The following is a 23,846-nucleotide window of genomic DNA, read 5'->3' as shown; positions in this document are numbered from 1 at the left end:
CGATTACATTTCCGGATGCGGGAAGTGGGAATATAAAAAAAATAAAAAAATTCTGCTTTGAAAAAAATATGTGCGGGCGGGTCCGTCGAACAAGGAATTAAATTGGTGTGGCCTAAAGTTTATTTTTAGTTTTGGGATTGTTGGATGAATCAATAGATTTTGAAAGCTTAACAGTGCAAGAAGAGCTTAAACAGCCATACAAAATGTGTAGTAGCTTGAAAATTGTACTGTGATTTTGCCATCATTAAAATTTGAAGTTGTTAAACAGTGATCAAAGCCAGTGCAAACAGGATTTTCAAAATTTTCAATCCTACACATGATTCTGTATAACTTGTTATAAGAGTAAATAGAGCACATATTGAGAGCCAAAAGTTTTAGATTATTAATTAACTTTCAAATATCTCTTAAAAAAAGAATCTTTGGAAGGAACTTGGAAGAAAGGTGTATCAAACTGAAGGAATGTTATTTCATATAGAATTGTATTAGTAAGAAACAAGCACCTGTTTCCCTTTGTAGTTTACATTTATTGCATCCTGATATAGATACATAAGTCTGGAGTGACAGATTAAATTAATTTCTAAAAAGAGAATTTGAATGATGTCCTCAAGATAACAAAATTTATAATAGATTCAGAGAGGATAACATATTCTATAGAGAGTTGTCATAGTTCTGTGTTGATAAACTGTGAGTGTCATTCTAATGAGATTAAACATTGGTAATTTAGGAGATTGACACATTTACCACAGATATTAGTGAAAAAATAAAGGGATGCAAGTGAATTACATTAACAGTAGGAAAAACACGACAAAGACTAAAACAATTGTAAATCTACTCAACTGTAAATGATGAAGTGGTCTGGAAATAAATATTTTTAATCAAATATCGTGTGTTCTATAAATGAAAAATGTTTTGGTTTATTTCTAGACCTCTTTTTTTTACACTGAAACTAATGCTGGAACATTTCTTTGTCTCTGGTTGATAGTTTAAGAAATTTTTAAGAATATGGATTATAGAAATATGGACCATTTTCATGAAAATTGGATTTTTATTTGCCTAGATTAAAATTATTTCAGCAAATACCTTTAAGTTACAAAATTATAGGTGTAGATTTGTACATGTTAGTCTGGCATATTTAATCTGACTTTGACCTCATTTTCATGAGACAATGTTAAGTTTGGATGGTTTTGTCTGTTTATCAGACACTATAAGCAATAGGTCAAATATATTTGGTGTATCGAATGATTGGATGGTGGTCCTTTTGTCTGGCACAGACTCTACAACTATGGCTTAATTTTTATGGTTCATTGGTAAATTTTCATGACTAGGTATATTTTTCAAATACTTTAAACAAAAGGGTTACACTTTATTTTATGTATGGTAAGAAACTAAATCATGATAAGTAAAGCAGGCGAGACATTTCAGTGTGTGCACTCTTGTTTTAATTAGGTGTACATGATTTTTATGAATAAAGCCTTGTTTGTTTTTTGTTATATCAGATTAGATTAGGATGGCCTTCAAATATAGAATACTTGGGTTGTTTCAAAAGAATTATTTTGCAGAACATTGATATTTTTTTAATCATTTTTCGAGATTTGTGCAATTGCTTTGAGTTTGGAATGATTATTTCTTTATCACTTGTTACATGGTTTAGATAAAATAAGGTTAGAAAACAATCATTAATGTTGATTATCTCTTTATAATTGACATTGTAAAATCTGCCAATATCAGATACAATTAGAATTATTACAGTTTGTAAATGATGTCTTTTTTTCTTGTAGTAATAACATTAAACTAAGAGACTAAGCATTGTAAGAGCAGACACACCAATCTCTCTCCATCGCATGTCACACAAACAGAAGAACAAGTTGTAATTACTTAAGATTGATAAACTTAACTAGAAACAACAGTTACAAACAAATGGTTACCAGTCATGCCTTTACTGACAGTTCTCATTAAACCAATAATTTACAGTTCATCACTGTATTCCAGTCAAACAACATGTTAAATAACCCATCACAAGAAAACCTGTTCAATAACACAGGTCAAATCAGGGTGGAAATAATACCATGTTGTCTACAGTTTGTCTTCTCTCTAATCAAATGTGTTTATACCCAATTGTGGAGGGAACAGAGCTCAGAAATACTTTACTTTGTTATTAGTAGAGAATTAAATATAAATACATTGACAATTTTTTTTTAATAAATGTCCACAAGTCCAGATGATACTAAATCTAATATGTATCAAATTGTACATATTAGTTTTTGTTTCTTCTAAAGTTTGATGCAGATGTGAGTGGGAGTTGGGGAAATGTTAACATCAACAATTTTTTAAAGCTTGTATTACCACCAATGATATTCAGAATTGCAATTGTATAGGCACTAGCATATCTTAATTTCAATTTGGTTACTCCCTTGGTCATAATCATTGATTTTGAAACTATTCCATAGTTTACTTGTTGGAGTGTTGCCAATTTAATTTCAACATGCACTATCAAAATTGCATTTATAAAGACAAGATATACCTCTGTTTTAACAATTTATAAAATTGTTTGATTTTTTTTGTCACACCTTTAGAATGCTATTATTTAGCCTATACATATACTATTTATATAAAGCCTTGCACTTGAGAAAATTGAAAGGAGAGAATTAGGATTATCTATAGTGACTCTGTACTGTATTGTGTCAATTTTTAAGTTTTCTTTTGCCATACTTCAGTTGTCCTTGACCTCATTTTCATCTTTAGATGATTGCTTAAAAACACCACATTATAAATATTTGGATTTTTTTCAGTTGATATGGGTATCAATAAAACTTTTATATATATAGAATCAATGCTATGTAAATATGTTCTTCAATCCGGATTCACTTAACCTTGACTTCATTTCATTGTTCAAGAAGCAACATTTAGTTTTAATGATTGGGTCTGAGTTTCTCTGATACATTTAAAAATATATCAACTATATTTTGTATATTGCAAGGAAACAGATTAGAAATTCTTAACTAACAGAAAGGTTTGAAAGTTTACCATGGACACATTGGTTTCTTGGCTGTGGGGGAAACTCACTCACTCACTCACTCACTCACTCAGATATTAAAAAAAGAGGGTAATCATAAGTTATAATCTTTATTTAAATTTCAGTGAACCATGCATCAGTTTGTAGTCAGACATGTGAAGATAGATGTTTTGGTAGGGACCCAAATCAATGTTGCCATCCAGAATGTGCTGCTGGGTGTCGCGGACCAAAGAAAACAGATTGTTATGTAAGTCAGCTCTGCAACTATTGTTTACTTTTATATATTCCATAATGGAATTTTCGCACAAATTTACTGATATTATGTTACTTAAATTTGAAACAGAAACACAAGAAATTCTACATGCAATTTATTGAACACAGTGAAATATACCGTGAGACATAAGGATTTATTCAAATAAAGGCTTTATAAAATCAAAATTGAAACCATCATTATATAACATGACACTTGTTTTCACCTTAATTTCAGGCATGCAAGCATTACTCTAATGATAATGAATGTGTCAGTCGATGTCCTCCACATCAGGTTTATAATCCATACAAACTTGAAATGGAAGAAAGTCCAGATGGAAAATTTGCATATGGTGCACTTTGTCAAAAAGACTGTCCAAGTAAGTATAAAATATGTTCAAAGGGAAGTAATTCAAAATAAAGATTGAGAATATCAAGTTGCAAATGAAACTAAAGCATAACAAACAAGCTAAAATATTTAAATTATGTGTTATGATATTAGAAAAGGGGGGGGGGGGGTCGGAGGGGTTCTATTAAAATTTGGTGCATTTAAAGTGATTTCTGGATCTTCCCCAGGAAATCTCAAACCAAAAAATTTGAAAACCAAGGATTCGTATTAATACTTGAATACTCAAAAAGTAATATCACTTAGGACATCCTCCAAAAAATAGCCAACCATAGGAGGTCAACTTTGAAACAAAGTTTCTAAGTAATTTATCAACTTTCAAAAAAGAATTTAAGAAAGGTTTTAGATATATACCTTACATAGTCATGGGTCTTTAAGGAGCATGCAAAGAAAAATAGCATACCAGGGTACTGTAAAATTCATAAATGTATTTTTTTTTTAATGAATTTTAGATCCACTTTACTTGAAGATATATTGATAGGTCATATGCATAAATATTATTGTATATTATAGAACATTTGTTGAAAGATAAGGAACAGAATGTTTGTGTAAAAACCTGCAGAACAAGGTTCCATGATGTTAATGGTACATGTGTAGAATGTAATGGACCCTGTCCTAAAGGTAAGTTTATTATACTTCTATCTAAACAAATTTCAAATAAATGTGAAGAACAGAATTTAAAAAAATAATGGACAGCTGAAGTACTGCAAAGAAATATTTTGGAAAGATCTGGCAATTTATAACAACTCATTAAAAATAATACATACATGATATACTTTTACTGCATTTTATTTAATAAAGCTGCCAGGATTGCAGCAAAAAAAAAAATTAAGACTTTAAAATAATGCATCTGTGATTAAAAAAAAAATATGTAAATATGTAATTGTGGACAGATGCAGATTACAATTTTGGCGCTAACATTTCTATTTTTGTTGAGAGGGAAAATCCAAAACCAGGTTGATTTTTATCAAGTGTGAAGTGGGGTAATTGATTTGGGTTAATTAACCCGAGTTCGACCTGGTGTGGATTTTTATAGTGTGAACACGCTATTAATCTGGGGTTTTTCATCGAGTTGTTTATCTTGCAGCATGATCAATTTAGGTAAATTAAAACATTATCAAACTGCAGCACCATTATTACCAAATTTGGTAATGGCCATCAAATCAAAATTAGGGTCAAATTCAGTGAAAAACAACATGTCTGTATCATCATTTGACATATAGTTATTTTATATTCAAGAAAAACATGCTGATTTGTTGATTTTGGTCAAAATTTGTTATGACATGATCAAATTAAGAAAGAAAATGGTGAATGTGTCAGAGAAACAACAACTCATTCAAGAGCAGAAAACAGAAAAAGGCCACCAATGTATCTTCAATACAGAGAGAAAATCCTGCACCAGAAGGCGTGCTTCAGTGCTAACCAAAAAAATGTACTTGTTCAGCGATAATGGACGTCATGAGACTTTATACACGATATATCTATCTTTATAATGGATAGATTGATACTATATCTTTATTGTATTTATTAAATTCTGTTTTCAGTCTAGCAAATTGAGTTTTCCGATTATATGATACATGAGTTATATAAGGGTGTTAGCAAATATAATGGCAGAAGTGATTATGAAATTATAAATGTTTAACAGTTATTCATAAGTAAATGCAGGTGTGAATGCAACACTCATATCATATTTTAATCAATGAAAGGTCTGCTGTTGTTCAGTATAGGCAACAGAAAAATTCTATGTTTTTATCTTCAGGTCTATAATGGAAACATAATTTCTCATTAAGATAGTATAAAACACTGACAACTAGTCAAATCTCAATGTATTTAGAAAAATTATTAAATTTCAGAAATGTTATTTCTTAGCTCACCTGGCCTAAATGGCAAAGTGAGCTTTTCTCATCATTTGGCGTCCGTCGTCATTGTAAACTTTTACAAAAATCTTCTCTTCGGAAGCTACTGGGCCAAATTTAACCAAACTTGGCCACAATCATCATTGGGGTATCTAGTTTAAAAATGTGTCCGGTGACCAGGCCAACCAACCAAGATGGCCGTAATGGATTAAAATAGAACATGGGGGGTAAAATGTAGATTTTGGCTTATAACTCTGAAACCAAAGCATTTAGAGCAAATCTGATAGGGGTTAAATTGTTTATTAAATCAACATCTATCTGCCCTGAAATTTTCAGATGAATTGGACAACTGGTTGTTGGGTTGCTGCCCCCCATTGGTAATTTTTTAAAGAAATTTTGCCGTTTTTGGTTATTATCTTGAATACTATTATAGATAGAGATAAACTGTAAACAGCAATAATGTTCAGCAGAGTAGGATCTAATAATAGTTCAACATGACCAAAATGGTCAGTTGACCCCTTAAGGAGTTATTGCCCTTTATGGTCAATTTTTAACAATTTTCATTAATTTGGTAAATTTTTAGGAATTAGGGGCCAAAAAGAGCCCAAATAAGCATTTTCATGGTTTTCGCACTATAACTTTAGTTTAAGTAAATAAAACTCTATGAAATTTAAACACAAGGTTTATGACCATAAACGGAAGGTTGGGATTGATTTTGGGAGTTTTGGTCCCAACAGTTTAGGAATAAGGGGCCAAAAAGTGCCCAAGTAAGCATTTTCTTGGTTTTCACACTATAACTTTAGGTTAAGTAAATAGAAATCTATGAAATTTTAACACATGGTTTATGACCACAAAAGGAAGGTTGGGATTGATTTTGGGAGTTTTGGTCCCAACAGTTTAGAAATTAAGGGCCAAAAAAGGGCCCAAATAAGCATTATTTTTGGTTTTCGCACTATAACTTTAGTATACCGGTTAGTAAATAGAAATCAATGAAATTTAAGCACAAGGTTTATGACCACAAAAGGAAGGTTGGGATTGATTTTGGGAGTTGAAGTCCCAACAGTTTAGAAATTAGGGGCCCAAATAAGCATTTTTCTTGATTTTTGCACCATAACTTTAGTATAAGTAAACAGAAATCTATGAAATTTAAATACAAGGTTTATGACCATAAAAGGAAGGTTGGGATTGATTTTGGCAGTTTAAGTCCCAACAGTTTAGGAATTAGGGGCCAAAAACAGGTCCCAAATAAGCATTTTTTTTTTTTTTTTTGCACAATAACTTTAGTATAAGATAATAGGAATCTATGAAATTTTAACACAAGGTTTATGACCACAAAAGGTAGGGTTGGATTGATTTTGGGAGCTTTGGTCCCAACGAATTAGGGGCAAAAAGAGTCCAAAATTAAACTGTTTGATTTCATCAAAAATTGAATTATTGGGGTTCTTTGATATGCCAAATTTAACCGTGTATTCAGATTCTTAATTTTTGGTCCTGTTTTCAAATTGGTCTACATTAAGGTCCAAAGGGTCCAAAATTAAACTAAGCTTGATTTAAACAAAAATTGAATTCTTGGGGTCTTTTGATATGCTGAATCTAAACATGTACTTAGATATTTGATTATGGGCCCAGTTTTCAAGTTGGTCCAAATTGGGGTCCAAAATTATCTAATTAAGTATTGTGCAATAGCAAGAAATTTTCAATTGCACAGTATTCCGCAATAGCAAGAAATCTTCAATTGCACACTATTGTGCAATAGCAAGAAATTTTCAATTGTACAGTATTGCGCAATAGCAAGAAATATCTAATTGCACAATATTGCGCAATAGCAAGAAATTTTCAATTGCACAGTTTTGTGCAATAGCAAGAAATATTCAATTGCACAGTGTTGTCCCGTTTTCAAATTGGTCTACATTAAGGTCCAAAGGGTCGAAAATTAAATTTTGTTTGATTTCAACAAAAGTTGAATATATGGGGTTCTTCAATATGATTAATCTAAACATGCATTTAGATTTTTAATATCTGGGCCCGGTTATCAAATTGGTCCAAATTGAGGTCTAAAGGGTCTAAAATTGAACATTATTTGATTTCATCAAAAATTGAATTCTTGGGGTTCTATGATATGCTGAATCTAACCATGTATTTAGATTTGGGATATTGGACCATAATAGGTAAATGTCCAATCTAGAATTTTTAAGTTTTTTTGTTTAAGTTCTTAGACCACATTCATTCTGTGTCAGAAACCTATGTTGTGTCAACTATTTAATCACAATCCAAATTCAGAGCTGTATCAAGCTTAAATGTTGTGTCCATACTTGCCCCAACTGTTCAGGGTTCGACCTCTACGGTTGTATAAAGCTGTGCCCTGCAGAGCATCTGGTTACATTATCAAAACCTGTAAAGAATTTAATAAAGGAGGTTCTCATATTAAGAAGTTTTGCTGTATATATAAAAAGAGGTTTTTATGTTTTACGTTTTGTGGCTACATAGATAAAGGGAGGTTCTCCCATTGTAAAGAGGGTTTATGGCTACATATATTCAGGGATATTAATTTTTATTGTAAAGTGAATTTATATTAATTTGCATTTGAACATTAAAATAAGACCAACAGTGCTTAAACTTGGTCTTAAAATAAGTGCAGTGAATAGCATTTGAATTTCAAAGTTTTTCCTTTTAGGTATTTAAAGTGCATGGAAATACAATTTCGATTAAGAAAAGAAAATGTTTTAGATTACCTTATTGTATGTAGATATAGCAGTAATAATATGTATACTTTTCAGCATGTACAGGTCAGAGTGGCGGGGAGTACATCACAGCCAAGAACATTAATCAGTTTGAAAATTGTACAATTATAAATGGAAATCTCAAAATTGTTGAAGCTTCATTTGCAGGGTAAGATCTTAAAAAGGAATTAATTTTATAATTTAATGGTCTGGTCTGGTTATTTTAAATAATTCAGCATTTTTTTTACTGATATATCATACAAATTAGAGAGTGAAAGAAAAAAAAAAACAGCATCAATTTACAGAATTTTTGCTATTTATAGTGAAAGTTGTCATCATTGTTCACATGCTGTCTGTCAGTCTTATATCATCACTATAATATGTGAAAAGAAAATATAAAGAAAAAAACATTGTCACCAAACTTGTTTCCTTTCATGTACAAACAAAAATCTTACACATGAATTGCATATTATAAACCTAGCTTCCCTTATTTTATTTCAAAATTCTATCACATAAAGGAGTAGGTCCAGTAAAACTTTTGGCCTCAAAATATAACAGTTTTACAAAATTGTTAAAATGTAACATTTTAGTTATTTATTGGACAGTAGAATGCTTCTGCTACATAAATATGGTCTGTTTTTGACAATACAATGCATATATCGGATACTAGCACCATTAAGCCATGCTAAATTACTGAAATCTTAACAATTCTAGCATTTTAGTTAAATTTTAGACGGTTTGCATGTAAAACAAAAGTGACTGCATTCGTGTTCATCCTTAAAATTGAAATGTAAGTTGTATTTTATGATAATACATAACATATATAAAACTTGAGGATGAACACAGATGCGGCCACTTTCATTTTTGACAAAAAAACATCTGAAAAGTGACAATTTTGGCATATTTGGTAGATTTTTCACATGTGAGCTTGAATCAGATCATTTTTAATGACTAAATCAGTTAAAATCTTTCACATAAACTAATTGATTTAAATGAAATAGACACTTAAGTGTTTAAAAAGTGGTCAAAATCTTTTGTCTTAATGAACCTAAAATTTAAGGCCAAAATCGGTCCTTAGCGGAACTATTCCTTTATTTTTATTAAAAAAAATGAGTTTTTTTCATGAACAATCTAAGAAAATTTGGGCAATTTTGAACGACTGTTAGCTTACACTTTGACCCATACTTTTCATTCTATTTTCGAAAAAAAGGATAGTAAAATTTTCAAGAAAATTCTATCTGAAAAAAAAATATATAGAGAAAAAGAAGCCAAAGTAGTGGCAACATTAAGATCAGTATTATCAAATGTTTTATATTCTTTGTATATTTTGTTTTACAGAGATACCCAGTATAAGATACCAGGAATTACAGTTGCTGATTTACAAATTCTTAAGAGCGTCAAGGAAGTAACAGGCTATATTATGATACAGTCAAATGACACTAACTTCAGAAATTTATCTTTTCTCTCAAACTTGGAGGTTATCCATGGAAGAGAGGTTGATGCGTAAGTTTTTCTAGTTTTTTAATATGTCACCAATAAATTCTTATCGTCTATTTTTAATTCAGTATGATATATTTTATTCAAGATTTTCAATAGTTTTTTTTTTACACCCAAACCCATTTCTTGCAACAAGTCAATGAACTCGATAAATTTGAATTTTATTTTGAGCTATTTTAGCATTTGTTAGGTTTTGAAATCAGTATAAATAAATAGAAACTGGTAACTTCATCTTTTGGTGAAATGATATAACATGTATTTTTTTTTTTTCAGAACACAAAGTGCCCTGAATGTTATGTTTACACCACTGAAGACGCTAGACTTAACATCATTACGGCAGATAAAGAACGGCCATGTTACTATAGCATTTAACCATCATTTATGTTACCTTTCTGATATCAACTTTACACCAATGTTTGTTCACAAAAATTTACAGATGGTCAGGAAAATGAAAAATAAGAAGGAAGAACTATGTAGTAAGTTCAGTTTTAAATTTCAGGACATTTGAGTGGTCAGTTTAAGATTTTTTATGACTTACTTTTCTGTAGGACTCAAAAATGATAATTGAAAATAAGATTTACAAAGACACTGGACATTTCTGTTTTAATATTGTTTTATGAATGAAATAAGATAAAAGGCAAGTGCTGTTAGATTTGTTATTTATGTACCTATGGCATACCATGCCTTGAAACTTTACAGATGCATAGTTTTGAGATGAAAAAGGCAGCCATTTTAGACAAAAGGTCCTCATGAACCTTTATGGAGGCATTACATTTTTGATTGCAAGTTTCTGTTTAGTAAGATGTTTGACATTTTTAAGATAGTTATCAATATTAAATGACAATTTCTGTTTTCTCAGAAGATGAAGGTGAAGTATGTGATCAGAGCTGTTCAGATGATGGATGTTGGTTCAAGGGACCAGATAAATGTTTACAGTGTAGGAACTTCAAGATAGACAACAGTAGCAATATCTGTATCAATGATTGCTCACAGTTACCATGGTTATATCAAGTAGGAAATCTGTGTAAATTCTGTGATGTAGAGTGTGAGTCTACATGCTCAGGTCTTGTAAGTAATTTCTTTGTTAATTTTGTTATTGCAGATTGTAGATTTTCAATTTTTTTATGTTTAGTGTATCAAGCAAACGCAAAGCCAAAATGGGTTTTAACAGTGGAACTATTGTATGACATCATACTGTTTATGCATTAAAGCCATCATTAAACCACAGGATTTTATTCATGCAATTTTATACGGACAGTATGAATCAAAACCACTGTAACAGTTTTGTCAAGTCATAAATAAATAACTTCTAACATTAAGACCACCTGGCAAGAGGGGCACAAGTATATGTCCATTCTTTTCACAAATATGAAATCACAGATTGACAAAGATGCATTAAATTTATTTGAAAATATGGCATATTTAGCCTATTATTTTATATCTTAATGAAATGTGAAAATTAAAATCCCACTGATGTAATTTTGAGCTATAAAGTATTTAATAAGAATATTTTAGTATTTATCAGTACAAACATCCTTTTACTTTCATTAACTTTTATATTTTGTTTTAGGGACCAGAGAATTGTCATAAGTGTAAACATAATGCTGTGACAGGTAAAGATAAAGATGGCAACATGATAAAGAAATGTTTAAAGCAATGTCCAGAAATGTTTTATCCTGACAAAGAAAAGATTTGTAAGAAATGTCACGACTACTGTGATGATGGGTATGTATTCAAACACTTTCATCAGGGTTTTGTGATTTAGTTTGAACTTTATGCCTATTTAGATACCAGAGATATCATAAAAAGCTTTCATGTTATTTCAAAAATACCAGTATTTAGGAATGAAATTTTTGCTAAGGGGCATTATGTTTTTCGGTCTGCATCCATTCAGTCGTCTGTTCGTCTTTATTCCACTTCAGGTTAAAGTTTTTGGTCAAGGTAGTTTTTTTTATTAAGTTGAAGTCCAACCAACTTGAAACAGAGTACACATGTTCCCTATGATATGATCTTTTTAGTTTTAATGCCAAATTAGAGTTTTGACCACAATTGCATGGTCCACTGAACATAGAAAATGATAGTAAGAGTGGGGCAAACATTCTTGTTTGATAATGTCATTGAACATTTCAGCCAGACTTAAAAAAGTGATTATAAAGAAAAATGATAATACAGATATTAACATGAATGATTTACATAAGTACATTTTGTATTTAGTTGATATTTCACACTGCACTTACAAGATTATCTACTTTTTTTCACCAACAAGTTCAAATTTATGACAGTAATTTGTATATGGTAAAACCTTTTGATATACAGCAGGTATTTGCATAATACAGGGACAAATTATTTAGAAAAAAATGAAAAATGGAAATGGGATAAATGTTGTACAATGATCTTTGATTTTGTAGTTGCACTGGTCCGTCTTCGACTGTAATGATTGGTGGATGTAACAGTTGTAACATTGGTATTGAACAGACAAATCAACGGGGAGATACTATAATTACTTGTATGGATCCAAATGAAGAATCGTGTCCAATAGGGTTCTACAGACATACAGTGTCTCAATCAAATAAAGATAATCCATTAGCTGGCAAAACAGTGAGTTGTCATAGTTATAGAATATTATCAAGCCAAATTAATGATTCTTTTGATTTAGAATAATTACATTACATGTCTGTAATGGCTGAAAGAAATTGTGGGGCATTCCAATATCAAATTTTATTTTTAAATAATATTTAACATTGATGACTGCACAAGTCATTGTCACTACAATGCATAGACAAACAAACGAAAATCTTTCCAATTTTATAGGGTTGTATAAAAGTTCATCTTGAGACACATTTTTTGTATGAAGCATTCAAGAAGAGGGAAGAAAGATACCAGAGGGACAGTTTAACTCATAAATCGAAAATAAACCGGCAATGCCTGGCTAAAAATGAAAGAAGACAAACAGACAAACAGTAGTACACATGACACAACATAGAAAACTTAAGAATAACGAGCAACAGTTTGGGTGGGAAATAGAATTACCTGGCACATTTGTGGCTGGTCTTGTGAGTTCTATCATATGTACAATTGTTTTTTATCAACATCATATTCAAATATATTGAGTAAAGCAGGTGAGAGGTTTCAGCATGTTGTTTTATTTTAGGTATGTAAAAGATGCCATGAGATGTGTACTGACTGTACTGGCTCTGGATCTGCCCACTGTATAACATGTAAATATCTAAAGCAGTTTGACTACTGTGTAGACAAATGTTATCCCATCTTCTATCCTGACACTAACAACATCTGTCAGGGATGTCATGAACAGTGTAGAGACAGCTGCTATGGACCAACAGCTGCTGATTGTAATTCTTGTAAAAACTTCAAAGTTTACTGGGATGACACAGATAATCTACACAGAGTAAGTACAAATAACAAAATAGCTATGTAATTTTGATAATCAAGCACATAAATGAAAGCACCACTGGTGAGTGGCACATGTATTATAATACATTTGTACAAACAATAATTACATATGAAAAACATCACATACATAACTGCTAATCACAAACAATAAGTACAGATGACACAAATCATATGTACAAGTCTGATCATCACAGTAGGTGAAGATGGACAACTCTGATCATCACAGTAGGTGAAGATGGACAACTCTCATAATTGCAAACAGTAAAAATAGGTGAAATATTATTTTGCTTGTTGGTCATTCATTGTAATCCGAACAAAGTAAGAACTGGAAATTCTGAATTCTTGGATCAGCCTTAATGACTATCTTAACTTTTAAGAGATTTTTCATATTACATATTTAGTAGCCTGTGCAGCTAAGACTATGATCTGTGAATTAAAAATATATTGCTTGATTTCAGTTTAATTGTACAGAAAAATGTCCAGATGATAAAAGTCACCATGTTGAATCAGAAGATGTTAATGATGAAGGATTGATTGTATGTGCTGGTGCTTCTCATCCAAGAGTACAGGCTAGATTAAATGCAGACAGAGAGTATGTATCTCTTGCACACAGTCTTCCTTTTTTTCATTCATAGATCTTTTTTTAAAGTTTTAAATAGAAATTCATTCAAGTCATGTATGAATATGCATAAATGAAATAGCATCTAGAATGAAATTTATATTCGTCTGTTATTGGTTCTATTGTTGTTTTCATTTCTGTCCATCAAGTTAAGTTTCATCCATTAAACTTCAACGTCCTATTTTTTTAATAACGGGATAAAAAATACCAGCTTAAGATATTTTCCTACTAATTGTTTAAAATTTTTTTCTCATGATTTCTGTCATTACTTACCACTTGTGTTGTTGTTTCTGTCTTTCCATAAACTAAAATGAAGAAGTGTTACCCATGTTTAACCTTTGTTTTTATCTTTTAAGTGCGGAGAAGAAGAAGATATTGGCTATAGCAGTACCTACAGTAGGAGGAATATTACTGGTTGCTGTCCTGCTGGTCCTGTTTGCCTATTACTGGAAACAGAGAGCTAAGTCACAGGAGAAGACAGCTATTCTGACTGCTAGAATGACAGGATATGAGGATGAGGTATATTTTATAGCTCTTGAAAAGTGATGAAATGCTGGAAAGGTCAATTGAGATTGCAATTGGTCCCAAAAAACATGGCAGTTTTTAATTTTCTGATATTGTAAAAATGCAAGAAAGTGTTAATTTAAATTGAATGAATGTATAAATATCCATTCATTACAGAAATATTGATCTTATATCACACATAGTCATATAAAATGATTTGGAAGGACAATAGATGTTGGATAGAAGTGAAACAAGCATATAAACAAATGCTTATTACACCCCCTTTTCAGTTGCCTTGACATTTACAACATATCCCCTGCATATACCATACTACAGTTTATTGACTGAAGCAAGGCTGAGGGCCATAAAGTTTTATAGAAATTGCTAACATAGTTCAACTGCGTAGAATTTAAAAGACTCATTATAGAATTATATACCCAATAACAACCCAATAGCTGCAAGATTGGAATAACCTTACATTCTTGGAATATAAAATTTATTAAAACTAGACTGAGAAACGGGTAGAAACATGAGGCTAACAAATAAATTCTATCCTCTTTTATGAGGAAAAACACAATTTAATTTTATATCAAGATATAATTTCTTTACAAATTAAATATAATTCTACTTCAATGCTTTGTTTGTTATTATATTCAAATCAGTAGGGTAGTAGAAACAGTGGAGTAGTGGAACCTATTTCTATAATGGTTTATTTAAAAAGTCTACATCAAATATTTATAATAAAATGCCAATGGGCTTAGTAAATTGAAAGATTTATTTTGAATTTCAGCCTATCACCCCCACAGATGCTAAACCCGATATGTCAAGTTTAAGATTGATTAAGGAATCAGAGTTAAGAAGAGGAGGTATCATTGGATCTGGTGCATTTGGTACAGTATATAAGGTAATATATCTTATTTAGTACAATATTATGGAACTCAAAAATACTATGAAATTGTCAATTTTAAATTTGACTACTGTTAATTATAAGAGGATCTGCAGGTGATATCTAAGACACCATAAGCAATAAGGAAATGAGAAACAATCATACCAGAATATCAATTTTATTAACTGCTTTGCTTTGAATGACAGGTCACTTCTAAAACAGGGGTACAGTTTGATCTAGGTTTGAAAAAAAAGGGTCTTTATTTCACTTTGAAAAAAATTTTAAAACCTGAATTTTTGAAAAGAAAATTTGTTTCCAGAAAAAATGTTCCCATGGTGACTGCAAAAAAGGTGAAAATAGAAATCAGTCTGGCATACTATTACCAGGTGAGTAATTCAGGGTCATAGGAGCCTAGAGTCAAACATATTTTGATAAATATTTTAATCTGGGTTGCATCATAAATACTTAAATCATCTAGAAGTTAAATGATTCAAATTAGCCATTATTGATGAAAGTCGTTGAACTAAATTATATGTATTTTCAGGGATTCTGGATACCAGACAATGAAAATGTAAAGATACCAGTAGCCATTAAAGTACTACAGGAAGGTACCTCACCCAATCTGAATAAAGAATTACTAGAAGAGGCACGAGTGATGTCCAGTGTGGACAATGTCTGTTGTATCAGGATTCTAGCTGTCTGTATGACTGCACAAATGATGTTAATTACACAGTTAATGCCACTTGGCTGTTTACTGGACTATGTTAGGAAACACAAAGAGAATGTGGGTTCTAAAGTGCTGTTGAACTGGGCCACACAAATAGCAAGGGTAAGTTCTGTAAATGGATGTTAACAAGAAATTGGTTGATACATTTTTGTCTTGCCTAGAGGAGATTGAGTTGATGAGACTGAGGCATCCTGTGGTGTAGGAAGCCTCAACAATGTATTAGTTTGTTATTATGTTACTTTATAGGGAACCACTTGAGGTGGGTCAGTTATTTGATGATTTGAATTAAGATTGAACCAAATTATCTCCATGGATGTGTCATACCAAATATCATAGGTGATTAAATATTGAAAGCACAAAACTTTAGTACTTATTAAACAATGGAATAAGAATGATTTTAAGCTGTGTATATTTTGTTTCTGATTATGTATAATTTGTATTCTATTATTTAAAATGTGAATAAATTTGTTTTAAAGGGTATGGCATATTTAGAAGAACGTGGAATTGTACACAGAGATCTAGCAGCCAGAAATGTACTAGGTAAGGATATGTCTCAATCACAGACTTCAGAAATGTACTAGGTAAGGATATGTCTCAATCACAGACTTCAGAAATGTACTAGGTAAGGATATGTCTCAATCACAGACTTCAGAAATGTACTAGGTAAGGATATGTCTCAATCACTGACTTCAGAAATGTACTAGGTAAGGATATGTCTCAATCACTGACTTCAGAAATGTACTAGGTAAGGATATGTCTCAATCACAGTCTTCAGAAATGTACTAGGTAAGGATATGTCTCAATCACAGACTTCAGAAATGTACTAGGTAAGGATATGTCTCAATCACAGACTTCAGAAATGTACTAGGTAAGGATATGTCTCAATCACAGACTTCAGATTAAGGCTATACAGAACATAGACTAATCCTATCTTATTTTTATTGCACTTGATATAATAAAAGGAAATGAAAAAGATATAGTCAGTGTATGGATAGAAATCAACCTTATGAAATGAATATCCTAATATCTGTTAACATTACTGGTTTAAAAAATCTTTATTCAAAGTGTGTAACTGTTTGAAAATTGAGGCAATACAAGAACCCACAAAACAGACAAACATTCATCTTAATTTGGTATTTGAATGTTCAATCAAAGTATTAGCAATGTGTATGTGTATAAGCAGAAGGTTAATTTCTATTTAATGCAGCTCATATATTATGGGGACAAAGTCCCCAATAACAGTAGAAAAATCAATAATGAAAAAAAAAAAATCTGGAATTTTCACAAAATTTTCATTGTACTAATGAACTCAAAATCGTTCAATTTTTTTGATGTCATGTTTTGTATTCCCGCATCTGCACAGAAATCTACAATGTACTTCCTTTTTCAGGTCTCGTTTGTATGAAACTTTGAGTAAAATATATATTTATCAGTCTAATATAAAATAGGAAAGAACTCAATACCAATTTCATTTTTATTAATTCCTTGATATGAAAAAACGTTACCTGATGATAACGTTTCTTTGTTTACATTGCATATGACGTCATAACTTAAATAAAGTCACGACTAAAATCCCTAGCAACAGAACCAAAATCGGAAACTTTTGGTATTTCCGTTTCTTTTTCTTAACAAATATTTAAGTTACAAAAAAATAATTCATACAGACTTCGTCCCCATTTACAGGTAATGCCTGCCTCATATTACAAAGATTCATAAATATTTTTATTGAACACTAAGAACTAGTTTGCTTATAAGAAATAGATACATGTAAAAAAAAAGGTGACATTATATGCCTAAAAAACTGACATCTTTGTCAAATCTAAAGTTACAAGTTTTTCACATCAAAGAAATAAAACATGAACATAAAACAATCACACTGTTGGATAAATTTAGAGGAAATAACATATGTTTAGGGCAAATGATTTGATAGACAGTTTAAGATGTAACACCATCAACTCTGAGTAAAAAAGAACATAGATGGTTGGAATACATATTTAAAACAAACTAGTTCCTACAGGTATAAAAAAACATATTATTCTTTTGTTAGAAATTATGTTGATAATGCAGATATTTTATAATATTTTTCAGTTCAAAGTCCAGGTCAAATAAAGATAACAGATTTTGGTCTTGCTAAACTTCTGGACTACAATGAAGATGAATATGTAGCTGGTGGAGGAAAGGTAAAATAGTCATTAGTTATTGCCCTTTGAATGGTTATAATGTAGCTGGTGGAGGAAAGGTAAAAGAGTCATTAGTTATTGCCCTTTGAATGGTTATAATGTAGCTGGTGGAGGAAAGGTAAAAGAGTCATTATTTATTGCCCTTTGAATGGTTATAATGTAGCTGGTGGAGGAAGGTAAAAGAGTCATTAGTTATTGCCCTTTGAATGGTTATAATGTAGCTGGTGGAGGAAAGGTAAAATAGTCATTAGTTATTGCCCTTTGAATGGTTATAATGTAGCTGGTGGAGGAAAGGTAAAAGAGTCATTAGTTATTGCCCTTTGAATGGTTATAATGTAGCTGGTGGAGGAAAGGTAAAATAGTCATTAGTTATTGCCCTTTGAATGGTTATAATGTAGCTGGTGGAGGAAAGGTAAAAGAGTCATTAGTTATTGCCCTTTGAATGGTTATAATGTAGCTGGTGGAGGAAAGGTAAAAGAGTTATTGCCCTTTGAATGGTTATAATGTAGCTGGTGGAGGAAAGGTAAAAGAGTCATTAGTTATTGCCCTTTGAATGGTTATAATGTAGCTGGTGGAGGAAAGGTAAAATAGTCATTAGTTATTGCCCTTTGAATGGTTATAATGTAGCTGGTGGAGGAAAGGTAAAAGAGTCATTAGTTATTGCCCTTTGAATGGTTATAATGTAGCTGGTGGAGGAAAGGTAAAATAGTCATTAGTTATTGCCCTTTGAATAGTTATAATGTAGCTGGTGGAGGAAAGGTAAAATAGTCATTAGTTATTGCCCTTTGAATGGTAAGAATTTATGATTTATTGATTATAAAGCAATCAGTGACTTATAACTTTGTACAGTGTACCATGATACCATAACGTCTTTTAAAGCATTAGATTAGAAGACATATGACCTCAGTGAAGGTTGATCTTAAGTGACCAAGTGTTAGCAAAAATAGCCTTAGTAAAATTATATATTTGTGGAATCAGTCTGTTCTCATCCGTCATATGACAATGGAAGTGGAAAATTATCTACCCTATTTCAAGAAAAAGTACAAAGAAAGCCTAAAATTTAGGAATCAGTATTTAGTAAGCAATTATTTTTACATAAAAAGTTACTAAGCAAACCAAAATGTCTAATTATCTCCCTTGTTTCATAACATATGTTAAATCAGTGTAGGATGAGAGATCTTCTAACACCCAAAATTACTATTTTCCCCTTTTCTAATCAGAAAATATGATTTTGAGATAAATGGAATGACCAATTATTCTCTAAATATACAGGGTTAAATTCTAAGTTTTTAATTCTATGCAAATTGCATGTTGTTTTTCATGTAACTGAACATGTTTGAAAAGTAAATCACTTAATGAAAGTTTCATAAATGTCCACAATAGTTTTACTTGGTAATCCATAAACATGATGAAGACTACTGGAGACAAGAGTTGAAAAATAATTGTTGCAATTCTCAAATCCAGTAACAATCAAATAAATTTAGTGTTAATTTAAATAGATAAAACACCTTAGAAGATCAAATGTAAAGTATGAAGTAAACCCTATGAAGCAAACTTTGTTTAATGATAGCATCCTGAAATTGGTTATTAGGGCTTCATGCGAGCCTGCTATACTGCGTAATGTATTTTCAAACCAATTGCTCCCCAACTTCCCTTAACAGAATACTTATATCCATGGAGAGCAAGAGATCACACTTCAACTTTTTATTTTCAGATGCCCATCAAATGGTTAGCACTAGAATGTATACAACACAGAGTATTTACACATAAAAGTGATGTCTGGAGTTATGGTATGTTAATTTATCATAATCATTTCAATGAAAATCTAGCTAACTAATGTTATATCACCATTTAAAAGTTAACATTGTTTAAGAAAATTTATTTGTTATCAATATTTCATGAAAAATCTAACATGTTAGAAATAGCAGAAAAGGATATATTTTATTTTCTTTAAACAGGCTGCATATACAAAGGAATAGCTTGGTAGATTTTTTGTATTTTTATGCCTTGATTTTTCATTGAAAGAACTCTTGGATAGGCTAACTATGTCCTTTAATGTGTTTACATATGCATTTATATAATGAAAGTCAAGGGTATATTTATATGAATCACTATCAGTTTTTACCTGTTAATTAGTCTGTCTGTGCTGCGGATAAGGTTGGTTAAGTCTATCTACAATCTTATCCATTCAACTGTCCAACTGTAATTAGTCTGTCTGTGCTGCGGATAAGGTTGGTTAAGTCTATCTACAATCTTATCCATTCAACTGTCCAACTGTAATTAGTCTGTCTGTGCTGCGGATAAGGTTGGTTAAGTCTATCTACAATCTTATCCATTCAACTGTCCAACTGTAATTAGTCTGTCTGTACTGTGGATAAGGTTGGTTAAGTCTATCTACAATCTTATCCATTCAACTGTCCAACTGTAATTAGTCTGTCTGTACTGTGGATAAGGTTGGTTAAGTCTATCTACAATCTTATCCATTCAACTGTCCAACTGTAATTAGTCTGTCTGTGCTGCGGATAAGGTTGGTTAAGTCTATCTACAATCTTATCCATTCAACTGTCCAACTGTAATTAGTCTGTCTGTGCTGCGGATAAGGTTGGTTAAGTCTATCTACAATCTTATCCATTCAACTGTCCAACTGTAATTAGTCTGTCTGTGCTGCGGATAAGGTTGGTTAAGTCTATCTACAATCTTATCCATTCAACTGTCCAACTGTAATTAGTCTGTCTGTGCTGCGGATAAGGTTGGTTAAGTCTATCTACAATCTTATCCATTCAACTGTCCAACTGTAATTAGTCTGTCTGTGCTGCGGATAAGGTTGGTTAAGTCTATCTACAATCTTATCCATTCAACTGTCCAACTGTAATTAGTCTGTCTGTGCTGCGGATAAGGTTGGTTAAGTCTATCTACAATCTTATCCATTCAACTGTCCAACTGTAATTAGTCTGTCTGTGCTGCGGATAAGGTTGGTTAAGTCTATCTACAATCTTATCCATTCAACTGTCCAACTGTAATTAGTCTGTCTGTGCTGCGGATAAGGTTGGTTAAGTCTATCTACAATCTTATCCATTCAACTGTCCAACTGTAATTAGTCTGTCTGTGCTGCGGATAAGGTTGGTTAAGTCTATCTACAATCTTATCCATTCAACTGTCCAACTGTAATTAGTCTGTCTGTGCTGCGGATAAGGTTGGTTAAGTCTATCTACAATCTTATCCATTCAACTGTCCAACTGTTGTGTCTCAGACTATTTTAAAATGTTCTTTAGCTTTTCATTTATTTTTTTTAACTCAGATTTTTTATGGTAATGCTCTTTTATATTCTAGGAGTGACAATTTGGGAATTATTTACATATGGACAGAAACCATATGAACATGTGAGAGCTCGAAATGTACCAGAAATCTTAGAGAAGGGAGAAAGACTTCCACAACCAAATATCTGTACTATTGATGTCTATATGATTATGATCAAATGTGAGTTTACATGTAATGTATAATAAGGATAAAAATTATAAGCATGAACAAAGACAACAACAATACAATAAACAACACACTGTCAAGAAACTAATCAGCTTAAACGGTTTGAGTACACCCTTAATTCCCCAAAAAAACTTATGACTTTGGATTTTTAAAAACAATCATACTGTGCTAAAAGCCTTGAATATAATTGTTAATTGTATTTTAGGTTGGATGTTGGATGCTGAAAGTCGACCAAGTTTTATAGAACTTGCAGACGAGTTTGCCAAGATGGCAAGAGATCCTGGTAGATACCTTGTAATACAGGTAAATACAGCAGCATTCATCACACACTTATTATGTTTATTTTCTTTTAGTCACTTTTGTATCAGTCCATCACATTCTATGTGATACAAGTTAATCTTTTGGAAAATTTTAGTCGGACAAAAGTCATTTTAATTTGTTTTTTTAGATCATGAAAAAAACTTGGATTCAGAAATTAATATGTATCAAATTTTTATATTTATAATTACACTTTTAACAAGTTCATATTGTTGAGAAAAAAAAATCCTTCAGAATATTTGAATTAGGAAGAAATAGATAGGAATTAAAACCTTAGTTCTGACTGAATTACCTTAAATCTTGTATGTCTACAGGGACAATAGTTGACATTTATATTTAGCTAGAGGTTACTAGGGTTAAAGGGGATAAATTATTGCTTTCTCTGCACATTCCAAACATTCATCACAATTTCTTGCTTTACAACATTAGGGAGATGTCAACAAGAAAATCCCAGATGAACCTGAAAAAAATGCACCTTTACTCGCTTTTACTAATGAAATAGATTCGGGTGTCGAAGCAGATCAGACAGAGGTATACAGAATGCCCCAGGCATGAGTCATGCATGCCCTGTTATCTTGGGCATGACTATGTTTTATGTGTGCTCTGTCTGTGTAGTCAATAAAAAACATTGTATGAATATAACAGCATGTCTATTTTTAATTCTGCTAGTAACAAGTATATATTATGTATAGTAGAAGTTTTTTTGCTGAACAATCAAAAAAGATTTTATAAGTACAATTTATTTTCTTGAATTTTGTTAAAATCAGTAAATAAAACTTAATGTTAGCTTGTGATGCAAAAACCTTAAGTGCAGTAAAACCTTTGTAAGTTCCCACTCAAATCCTTGTAATATCTCTGAAAAAAGTCCCTCATCCTCTCTCTGTAAGAATAATTGACTTTTTGCCTGACAGAATCCCTATATAACATTACACTGAGGTTTTACTGTACACCAAACTTCTACTAGACCATTGGTGAAGGAATTATAAGTTTAATTGTTAGTGATTATATATGGACAAATTAAATGTTATATGTTGTAATAAAAAGACTATTATTGTCATAACAGTTTGTCCTCAGAAAATGGTTTGGTGGTCTTTATTTCAAAAACTTCAAGTCCAGATAGAATATTTTTATTTATTTGTTGATTTCAACTATATGTACATGTATGCATACAAATCCTCTAAAACTGCTAAACAGAAACCAGTTAGACAACTAGAATGTCCAATTAGGAAGTAACTTTATCTTAAAAAAAAATCCAAATAATCACAAAAGTCAGAAAAACTGACATTAAAGTTACAATAGAGTGTATTCTGTTTGTGGATATGCCTTACATATCCAACAGATACATTTAGTAAATTTGCCTATAAATATCCCACAGATACTAGTGACTTATCTCCCTTTAATTATCCCACAGATAGTGACTGTTATCTCCCTTTAATCATCCCACATATAGTGACTGTTATCTCCCTTTAATTATCATCCCACAGATAGTGACTGTTATCTCCCTTTAATCATCCCACAGATAGTGACTGTTATCTCCCTTTAATTATCCCACAGATAGTGACTGTTATCTCCCTTTAATTATCAATCCACAGATAGTGACTGTTATCTCCCTTTAATCATCCCAAAGATAGTGACTGTTATCTCCCTTTAATTATCAATCCACAGATAGTGACTTTTATCTCCCTTTAATCATCCCACAGATATGGACTGTTATCTCCCTTAAATTATCCAACAGATAGTGACTGTTATCTCCCTTTAATCATCCCACAGATAGTGACTGTTATCTCCCTTAAATTATCCAACAGATAGTGACTGTTATCTCCCTTTAATCATCCCACAGATAGTGACTGTTATCTCCCTTTAATCATCCCACAGATAGTGACTGTTATCTCCCTTTAATTATCCCACAGATAGTGACTGTTATCTCCCTTAAATTATCCAACAGATAGTGACTGTTATCTCCCTTTAATCATCCCA

The 23,846-nt window shown here is 31.5% G+C and overlaps 1 protein-coding gene across 3 annotated transcripts in view; it reads left to right on the top strand.

Annotated features, from left to right (window-relative positions):
- Positions 1-23,846, top strand: part of LOC143059801 (epidermal growth factor receptor-like) — a 95,936-nt gene that overhangs the window by 55,412 nt on the left and 16,678 nt on the right. For 2 of the 3 annotated variants that reach the window (XM_076233361.1, XM_076233362.1), the window contains exons 5-24: positions 3,139-3,260; positions 3,501-3,642; positions 4,182-4,289; positions 8,302-8,413; positions 9,583-9,747; positions 10,015-10,217; positions 10,601-10,809; positions 11,312-11,466; positions 12,150-12,339; positions 12,893-13,147; positions 13,611-13,744; positions 14,128-14,290; positions 15,066-15,179; positions 15,706-15,990; positions 16,365-16,428; positions 17,977-18,068; positions 19,783-19,858; positions 21,399-21,545; positions 21,757-21,854; positions 22,299-22,400. In XM_076233361.1, coding sequence (XP_076089476.1) covers positions 3,139-3,260; positions 3,501-3,642; positions 4,182-4,289; positions 8,302-8,413; positions 9,583-9,747; positions 10,015-10,217; positions 10,601-10,809; positions 11,312-11,466; positions 12,150-12,339; positions 12,893-13,147; positions 13,611-13,744; positions 14,128-14,290; positions 15,066-15,179; positions 15,706-15,990; positions 16,365-16,428; positions 17,977-18,068; positions 19,783-19,858; positions 21,399-21,545; positions 21,757-21,854; positions 22,299-22,400 — 2,936 coding nt within the window. The remainder of the gene's footprint in view (positions 1-3,138; positions 3,261-3,500; positions 3,643-4,181; positions 4,290-8,301; positions 8,414-9,582; positions 9,748-10,014; positions 10,218-10,600; positions 10,810-11,311; positions 11,467-12,149; positions 12,340-12,892; positions 13,148-13,610; positions 13,745-14,127; positions 14,291-15,065; positions 15,180-15,705; positions 15,991-16,364; positions 16,429-17,976; positions 18,069-19,782; positions 19,859-21,398; positions 21,546-21,756; positions 21,855-22,298; positions 22,401-23,846) is intronic. The other variant, XM_076233363.1, reaches the window with a different exon arrangement.

Source organism: Mytilus galloprovincialis, chromosome 14, assembly GCF_965363235.1.
Source record: "Mytilus galloprovincialis chromosome 14, xbMytGall1.hap1.1, whole genome shotgun sequence".
Classification (NCBI taxonomy): domain Eukaryota; kingdom Metazoa; phylum Mollusca; class Bivalvia; order Mytilida; family Mytilidae; genus Mytilus; species Mytilus galloprovincialis.
This window is presented reverse-complemented; position numbering and strand designations above follow the sequence as displayed.